The 9,801-nt window shown below is 38.8% G+C and overlaps 1 protein-coding gene across 2 annotated transcripts in view; it reads right to left on the bottom strand.

The window, feature by feature from the left end:
* The window catches only part of SRFBP1 (serum response factor binding protein 1), a 60,869-nt gene extending 56,043 nt beyond the window's left edge, over positions 1-4,826 (bottom strand). For both annotated transcript variants that reach the window (XR_003909709.1, XM_029941738.1), the window contains exon 1: positions 4,734-4,826. Coding sequence is in view for 1 of the 2 variants with exons in the window: in XM_029941738.1 (XP_029797598.1) it covers positions 4,734-4,769 (36 nt within the window). In the remaining variant the exon portion in view is untranslated. The remainder of the gene's footprint in view (positions 1-4,733) is intronic.
* Positions 4,827-9,801: the final 4,975 nt, after the last annotated feature.

The following is a 9,801-nucleotide window of genomic DNA, read 5'->3' as shown; positions in this document are numbered from 1 at the left end:
TAACAGATTCGATTTCTTCACTGGTTATTGGTCTGTTCATGCTTTCTATCTCTTCCCGTTTGAATTTGGGCAGTGCATGCGCATTTAGGAACTTGTCCATTTCTTCTGTGTTGTCCAGTTTGTTGGCATATAATTTTTCATAGTAATCTCTGATGATTGCTTGTATTTCTAAGGGATTGGTTGTAATAAAACGAAAATACAACAATCCAAAATCTCTGGGATGCAGCAAAGGCAGTCCTAAGAGGAAAGTATACTGCAATCCAGGCCAATCTCAACAAACTAGAAAAAGTGCAAATTCAAAATTTAACAGAGCACCTACTGGAACTAGAAGGGAAGCAGCAAGAGCACCCCAAACCCAGCAGAAGAAAAGAAATAATAAAGATCAGGGCAGAAATAAACAATATATAATCCAAAAGAACAGTAGAGCAGATCAATGAAACCAAGAGTTGGTTCTTTGAAAAAATAAACAAAATCGATAAACCTCTAGCCAGGCTCCTCAGAAAGAAAAGAGAGAGCACCCAGATAGACATAATAATGCATATAAATAAAGCACAAACAATGTGGTATTCTAAATAAATGCAGGACATATGCATGAATAATCGGGAGTAAAACATAAAAGTGATGAAAAGTAACTTTTAGAATGATACATGAGGTATGACACTGCATTAGTACAGTAACACGTGTAAAGTATAAAAATATAAAACATAAATATTGTGGGTGCATATAACATAATACATGCTGGTAAATATGCTACTAAATTTTTAAAAATATGGGTAAAATAACACTGAAAGAATAAGAATTACTTCCGAAACAGAGAAGAAGGTGGGTGAAATTAGGTATTACAATATAGCAAAATATTGTCACTTGCTAAATACAAGAATTCGATTATAGGGACATTGGTTATATCATTTTCCATATGACTGAAGTATTTCGTAGTTGACAAAATTCATTATGGTATGATAACTTATTATTAATTATTGTGGTATTAATTATAGAGGGCTTCTAATTTGGCCATTTGGATGATAACTTACTGCTGAATTATACTTTTTATTTTTGATGAGCAATAATTTAAAAATTCTAGAATGCTTGGTGATTATCTACAACTTAATCATTGAGCATATGCTGCCACCTAGCAAAACTTCTCAGAATAGTTTAACAATCTAACAGAAGATGCTTCCTTCTTTTGGACAGACCCTGATTTATTATTTCAGTAAAAAGTATTCAAAACTACTACACACTCAATTACGAACTAGGAGCTTTCTAACTCCAAAAGCACATACAAACATAGTTCTTGACATTCTTATCTTTTACAAAACATAAAGACAAATCACTTTGTTCTCTGGCACTTTTGTTTCTACCTTTAGGATCTAAGAGGAGACAGAAAGGAATTTCTTAATGAGCTCCTTGGTAATTCGCTATCAAGAATAAAATATGTCTGTTCACATCAAGGCCCTTGGCCCTCCTACGGAATTAAAATTCATGATCAGATTGCTTCACCTCCTAATTCTGATTCTGCATTTCACTGCTGCCTAAAGAAAGAGATGATTGGAGCAAATTCAGCTCTAGTTTTGCAATGTCTGTACTCACTAGAAGCTAGGACACTGTCATTTCCAATTGTGCATCCTTCCTCTAGTTCTAATGGAGAGGGAGGAAAAAAGTCTACGGTTAGGAGATTTCCATCCTTCATGTGAACGTGAAGTAACTCAATTTGAATTATCCATACTGTCTTCTCCCTAACATTATTTACTCATCATTACCTAGGTACAATAATTAGGTACTAGGTACAAACTAGGCACAATAATTAAACTAGGTACAATAAAGCTAGTTAAGGAAGCTGCTATAATAAGTCAGTCAGATAGTCTCACTTTGAAGTCGACAAAAAGTACTGGTCAAAATAAAATATGCAATAAATAATCATGAAATGAGGTAAAAAGTGATTTTTCTAAAAGAAAAATAAAGGTAAAATTTAAAAGGTAAGATTTTATATACTTAAGAAGAATAAATGTCATTTTAAGCTGAGAATCAGGAAGTCTTCTCTAAATGTTAGCTTTTCTCCTTGGAAAATTTTTGAAATGAATAAAAATATTAAGGGTAGAAGACACTGAAAGTCAACCTAGTATATTAGGTGCCCGTGCGGGCAGGCTTTTTATTTTCACAAAAGATATTTTGGGAAATTGAATATGCTATAGATTAGATGGCCACATAACTTTTTAAAAGAAAAAGGCTTAATTAAAAATTTTTCACAGATAATGACAATATCACAAAAATAATACCAGAGATCTGTAAATGTTTGAGAATCTAGGATGTGTGGGTGGGTCAGTTAAGTGTCTTGACTCTTGGTTTTGGCTTAGGTCACATGATCTCACAGTTCATGGGATTGATCCCTGCCCATGTCAGGCTCCAGGCTGACAGCATGGAGCCTGCTTGGGATTCTCTCTCCCTCTCTATCACTCCCCAGCTCACACGTTCTCTCTCTCAACATAAGTAAACTTAGAGAGAGAATCTGTTGAAACCTATGGACTTTTTCTCCCTAGAGTCACACATACAAACATCAATTTACACATCATTTCAGGCAGTTTTTAGATCCCTGAATTGCTAAATCTCAGTGAAGGAGAGCTAATTTAAGTTATTAAGAATCAAGAAAATGATGGCTCAAGTTACTGAGGATATGATGGTGAGCAACAGCTTCAAGATAGATGGAGGGAATAAGAAATCTCTCACATTCACCCACACACACTACACAACTGTTGTAAGTGCTAAAAAGAAGTAAATGGTGTTACAAAAGCTTATAGAAAAGGGAGAATTTGTGCAAAAGCAGTGTAAGTGCCATGCTACCTAGTGGAGGAAGGTCAGGGTGGGGCGGGAGGCAGTGGTGGACTCTAAGGGGGAGAGGAGACTGGCCTTGTTTAGGCAGGTCTTCACCAAAAGCAATAGGAAGCCATCAAATAGGCTGTAAGCAAGGGAGTCACGTGATTAGAGTTCTAATTTGAAGTGAGCACTTGCTTGGCTGGGCTATGGAGAACAGACCAGAGGGAGACAAAAGTCAAGGAAAGTACTTGGAACGCTAGTAACCAGTTCTGGTCAGAGATATAACTTGGACTAGGACGGAATGGTAATGAAAACGTAACAGATTAAGATAGTGAGTGTGAACTCTTTTTCTGATATGTTTCTTCCTTGGAGAAACTCTAACTCATTTCTTTTATCAATTTTCTAGAAGACAGTTTATCTTAACTACTATTTTACAATAATGACATTAACCTTTATGTCATAATTTTTTTTCAAATTGGCTACCTTTCTTAAATTTGGGGATATTTCTCATTTTTTATGTAGACAGCTCTATGTTTGTTTTAGCCTTTGTAGATTTTTCCTCCCATGTATTTTAAATTATAATGTATGTTTATGAATATACGCTAAGCATATTCATAATTTTCCCTTGGATATATTCTGTACTGCCACGTGAAATCCAGAGTTACTAATCTGGCAGTAAGGCAGTAAGTAACATATTTTAGTTTCATTTCCTACAGCATCCCACAAGTTCTCATCAATGGAGCATTATCTCACCCTGTACCACCCAAGGGAGTCCCTACTACCGTCTCTTCTTGGCTTATACCAGTCCCTTTGCCCGAAAAGCCTTCTTCCTCTTCACTGAATTACTCACTGCAAAGCCAGCATAAGATCCTTAAAGACAAAGATCAATCACTTCATTTTGCCTTCTTTGGAAACTTTTCTGCACGACTTGTCTTTCTGGGCATTTTCCTATACCACTAGTGGGTGTTGCTTACCCTTTCCTATGAGTCGCAAACTACAGGTTGCCTGAAAATACAAAATTATGTCTACCCACAACTGTAGGCGATGAACGGTTGGTCATGCTCATAGCATACACACAGCCACTGAATAGAGAATAAAGTACCTCCTACGCAATAGCTGTGAGGTCCCCATTTGTTTCTTGCTTCTCCAGCTTACTTTTAAGTCTTCAATTGTCTTAAGACTTCCTTAAATAGAACCAGAAACTGGAAAAGGGATAGAGGCAGAAACGGTAGACCTGTGACACGGATACGTTACATTAACATTGCTAACAGCAAATACCTGGTTTCCGACTGAAGTTGAGAGAACGAGAGAAGGGGAATTAGGGACAGCAAGTAAAAACAACTCTTTTTAAAATTCTTGCTGTAAATGGAAAGAGAAATGGACAGTAGTTGCAGTAAGAAACATGGTATTGACCGTACATCCTTTTAAACGACACAATCTCATTGAAGATCAGAAATCTTTTAGTATAAGCTATCGCTCTTAACCCCCCGCCCTCACTTTCTGCACCCAATAAAAAGCAGGTAATGTTTAATGAGTTTATTAGCTGTCCAGCACTGAGCAAACGCTTCCCGTATTCCAATTAATTTCTCACAACAACCCTGCGTATCATTTGCCTAGTTTCACAAACGAGGACAGTGAATATAAAGATTAAATGATCTTCCCAACGTCTCAGAGATAAAAATTAACGGGGCCCGAGGGCCAGAGGCAGGTCTCTTGCTTCAGCCACCTCGGAACCGTGGAGGGGTTACCGAGGCCAGGTTCCGAGTTCCGGTAAACCAGGCTGGGCCCTTCCAGAAGCTCCGTCAGCCGGACTCCTTACGCTCGCCCCCTGGGAGAGACCACGCGCCCGTCCGAAAGACCCAAAGGAGCCGTTCGTGGTGGATGCTAACGGGCAGCCCCAAAAGTTCCCAGACCTCGGCACCTACCTCGTTATTGAGGTTTAGACTCCCCGGTTGAGCCATGGCTGCTTTAAGATAATGCGCGGCGACCAGCACGTGAACTGTGCAAACCAAATTGCAGTTGCGTCGCCACGCCTCCCTACGGCAAGCTCTGCGGCCCAGAACTCATCGACCGTCCTTTCGCGGAGGCTTGAGCAACCGGGAGACTCACTCTTTGAAGGGAGGGACCGGAAGTGAGTGAGAACGGCTTTCGGAGTGACGTGCTCCGCGCCGGAACTGCACGTTTCTGTGGAAACGGAGCCAGCGCAGGTGGCCCAGACGGCTCTCGGCTAGCTCCTGGCAAATTTAGTTTTTCAAAATACTTGTGTATTGTATTTGTTGGTAGACATGCCCCGGCTGGTAAGGACCTTGTTTTTGTGTCCCATGGGGGCGAAAGGACGTTTTATGAAAGGGACAGTTGGGTAACCAATTTTTGCACCGAGTTTTTTAATCTGGCGGTTGTGAATATTCTTGGGCTTCTCGCCAAGGAGCCCTAATTAGATACAGCGTCCCTAACGCCCCGCCTAGGCTCACACTATAGCTGAAGCGTGTACATGTACATACTGCCCACGGTAATAAGGTTTGAATTCAGGTAAAGAACCTTCAAACAGATTTAATGATAATAATATAATAGTTTAAATAGATTTTCCCTTTAGAAGGGACAGCAAAAAGAAAAAAAAAATTGGACGTTTGAAGCAAGACGTTAAAAGCGCATTTGCAACTGCCAAAGAGAATGACTGTTTTGTATTAGCCTGCATACTGACGAGACAGGGAGTAAATCTGCATTGGATAATCTTTGAATTAATACTTAACACCTCATAGTATTGATTATTGAAGTGAGTCAGAGGCTGGGGCAAAAGTTTTACGTGAATTAAATCCAAACTACAGAAATGCAATGAGGCAGGGACTATTGTTATTTTACAGATGTGGAAACTGACTTCCAAGGAGCCAAGCATCTTACCCATAGTTCCCTAGCTGGGGCCAACCGCTGCCACAGGACCGAGGGGCTGCTTACATAAATCTGTGGAGTTCAGTGCAAAATGAAAATGTAAGACCCCCCTCGTTCAAAAAGTGGGAAAACGGTTTTGGTTTTGTTTTACCATTTCTTGCATGGTGTTTCTTGACCTGTCTTGAGTTTTTATTTAGTATTTGATGTGGTGTTTGTCAAACTCAGGGGTATTGGTAAATCTAGTGCAGACCTTTACAGGTGCCTGGGACCTGTACCCCAGGACTCAGGGTGGGTTGTATGTTTTGGGACAAGATGGCTGCAATAGCTGGGCAGAGACAGGAAAGTGGGAAGCCAGAGAATCCAATTGGAGGATGTGGGAGACAGGACAAAAGATGACTCAAATCTAAACCCTTGAGATATATTTCATTGTCCCACTGGACTTCACTTACAAAAGTCAAATTCAGATAAAGAATTTCAAGACTTTTGAAGGAACATTTACGCTAGGCCTACTTATGAGTTTCTGTCCAAAAGAGACAGCTGTGTCCAGAGTCCATCCTCTTAATTATGATTCTGTACTCAAATTATGCTAACTCAGACTTGTATTTGGATTGGTATTTTTTTTTTTAGTGTTATGTGTGATTTGGGCACAAATTATTAATGGTTGACTTCCTATTTGAATAATGTCCTGCAAAGGTAGTTTGCCATTAATAGGCCCTACACTGAATTGTAATTGTCTTCCTATTCACCTATTTCTCCTTTAAGCTGAATTCCTGGAATATCATGGCTTCTTCAACCTACGTAGGTAGTAGGCACTCCATACATAAATATACAAAAAAGGGCAGCTTAAAGATAAGTGTAGAGCTTTATAGGTAATATGTCTTCTAATTTGGTATAAGGTGTTATTATGATTCCATAATACTTCAGAAAAATGTATTCTTAATATGAAGTTTTTGTCTGTAGCTCTTAAAGGCCCAGTAGTGTTTTCTCTGGACCACCCCTCTTGTCCAACAGTTCATTTCTCTAGCCACCACAGTCTCCTCAGGTTCAGGGTTTGTTTACTACCCTTTCATATTCCAAGCTGTCTCCTTTGCCTTTCCACCTGACAGATCTGCTTTCTCACGGGCTACTTTTCAAGACTGGATTAAGTTCCACCCATCCTTTTAAAGAATCCTTTCCATAACTCCCAACAGAAGTTATTCTTTTTATCAGCAGCTCATTTTTATATTATTGACAATAGTATAACTTGAAATTTCTTCTGTAAAAACTATTCTCGGGGCGCAGTTGGTTAAGTGTCCGACTTCAGCTCAGGTCATGATTTCACAGTTTGTGAGTTTGAGCCCTCTGTCGGGCTCTGTGCTGACAGCTTGGAGCCTGGAGTCTGTTTCAGATTCTGTGTCTCCTTCTCTCTCTGCCCCTTCCCCTCTTGTAACCTGTCTCTGCCTCTCAAAAATAAACAAATGTGAAAAAAAAATTTTTAAACCTATTCTCTTATATGATAAGCTCTTAGCAACCTTAGAGGCTCATTTTAAAGGTGACTAGTAGTTTACCATTTTCCCTCTACATCACTAACAATTTAAGCCATTTCTCCCTTTTGATTTTACAATCTCAAAAATTATCTTGATTCTTTTCAAAGATGATTCTACTAACCTGCTCTGTTAAGCTGTATACATTTTCTCTAGTAGTAACAATGTATTTGTATTTATCAGGGTACAAGTTTCCCTGGAAAGCAGCACATCAAAGCACATCTTCCTTTTCTTCCATAGGTGTTGACCCTGATCAGTTAAATGCTGTCAGATATAGAAAACAGCAACTCCATTATCACGAAAAGCAGCTACTGTGAGCCCCTCTTCCCTCTTTATTACAGTGTTGCAATCAGTGGAAGTAAGGATCCAACAGCATGTTCAATGTGAATCAAGTTTTCCATTTTTAGGTTTCTCTAGAGTTTGTCAAATCCCACTATTTTTGTCTGCCTGGGTTGCCATAACAAAATACCACATATGGGGTGGCTCAAATAACAGAAATTATTAGAGTTAGGAGGGTAGAGGTCCAAGATCAAGTTACCTTCAGGTTTGCTCTGGCCAAAGTTCTCTTCCTGGCTTGCAGAAGCAGCCTTCTTGTGTCCTCACATGGTCATTCCAAGTGACACGCCTGGGGAGCTTTCTCTGGTTTCTTGCTTTTCTTTTAAGAATACCAATTCTCTTGGAGTCAGGCTCTAACTTTATGACTTCACTTCCTCTTCGTTACCTCCCTAAAGGCTTTATCTCCAAATGCTATCACTTTGGGGATTTTAGCTTCAATGTATGGATTGGAGCAGAAGTGGAGGACACAATTGAGGCCACTTTCTTTGAGAAAAGAAAATTACCTAAAAAGTAATGTTTTCCAGGGCACCTGGGTGGCTTGGTCACTTGAGCATCCAGATGCTTGATTTTGGCTCAGGTCATCTCCACTGTCTCCATCTGTCTCCACTCTGAATCTCCCTACTTGAGATTCTTTCTCTCTCTCCCCCCCCCCCCCCCCCGCCACTTGTGCTCTCTCTTTAAAAAATTTTTAATAAAATCTTTTAAAGGTATCTTTTTCTTATCTAACATGCCCATTGGCCTTCATTTTTATCATTAGATATTAGATTACAGTTGATATTAGGACATATGCTAAATCTGACACAGAGGAACAAATAAAACATTAAATACTTATATTATGAATCAAAAACAGTCATATTCAAAGAAGAAAGGAGTAGAATGGCGTTTGCAAGGTCTGCAGTGGGGGAAATATGGATGGACAGGTATTAGTCAAAGGGTGCAGAGTTTCCGTTGTATAAGATGAACAAGTCCTAGAGATTGACTGAAAAGTATAGTGCCTATAGTCAATAATTTTGTATACTTAAAAATTGCTGTGAGAATAGATCTTATGCTGAGTGTTTTTATCTTCAAAAAAGTAAGTGTTAAAGAGGGCAGGAAAAACTTTTGGAGGTGATGAATATGCTAATAGAATAGACTGTGGTTAGGGCTTTATGGTGTATAACATACTTACTCCTAAGTTATTAAATGGAGTGTATGAATTGGTTGCAGTGTTTTTGTATATCAGTCTTACCTCAGTGACATGCTTTTTAAAAAAGAAAGTGATGGGCTGGTACTAACAAGTTGATTGCAATGCTACACCTTTCTCTTGCTTGAATGAGTGGGTAAAAGAGAAGTTTTGGGGAATCCTGTCACTTTTGAAGCATGTGGTGTCATGTGTAATGTTTAGTACCTGAACAGTTAGGAGTTCCCTCACTGCAGTTTGTAGTACAGCTGGGTGTTTGAATGCCGACAGAGAACCACTGCATCAAGTGTCTGTTTTTCTGGCTGTGCACTTTGAGTTCTCTGTCCCTGGATGGCAGTGTTGTTCTTCAGATTTCGCACTACCATTGAAATTTAGAAAGGTAGGGGCACCTGAGTGGCTTAGTCAGTTAATGTGTCAGACTTTGACTCAGGTCTTGAGCTCTGCATTGGCAATATGGGGCCTGCCTGGGACTCTCGCTCCCTCCTCTCTCTCTGCAACTCCCCCCATCGCCCCACTCATCTTTTCTCTCTCTATTAAAATAAATGAATAAATACCTTAACAAAATTTAGAAAGGTAAAGAAAGCAATCTAAGTAAATTGCTTACAATAACATTTTAAATTAGGAAATAGTTGAATCTATCAGATTTTATATTTCTTTAATGACTAAGATTATTTGCTCAGTTTAAAATTTTTGATTTGAAGTGAATTTCTAAACGACAACCAACCCTCTAGGTGAACTGCTAATGAATTTTTTTCAGATTCAAATGTATGTATATGTATATACTAAAGAGTGTAGTTAGTTACTGTATAGAAGACAGGTAATTTTCAAGTCCCTAAATCAATCCTCTAACAAAATAATTTTTGCCTAGATTTTATTTGAATTTATATGGAGTGTTTTGAATAGATTTGTTATTATATTTCTGGAAAATCTAAAGAAAAGTTTCTATTTCAGGAATTTTAGACATTAAAAACTTGAAAAAACTAGTTAATGTTACATAGTCAAGTTTTACGAAATCTCAGGGAATAAGCTGACACTGAGTTAGCAATTTGGTATTTGGGTAAGAGGTTT

Source organism: Suricata suricatta, chromosome 6 (assembly GCF_006229205.1).
Source record: "Suricata suricatta isolate VVHF042 chromosome 6, meerkat_22Aug2017_6uvM2_HiC, whole genome shotgun sequence".
Taxonomy (NCBI): domain Eukaryota; kingdom Metazoa; phylum Chordata; class Mammalia; order Carnivora; family Herpestidae; genus Suricata; species Suricata suricatta.
The sequence above is the reverse complement of the archived record's forward strand: the minus strand, read 5'-3'. Positions and strand labels throughout refer to the sequence as shown.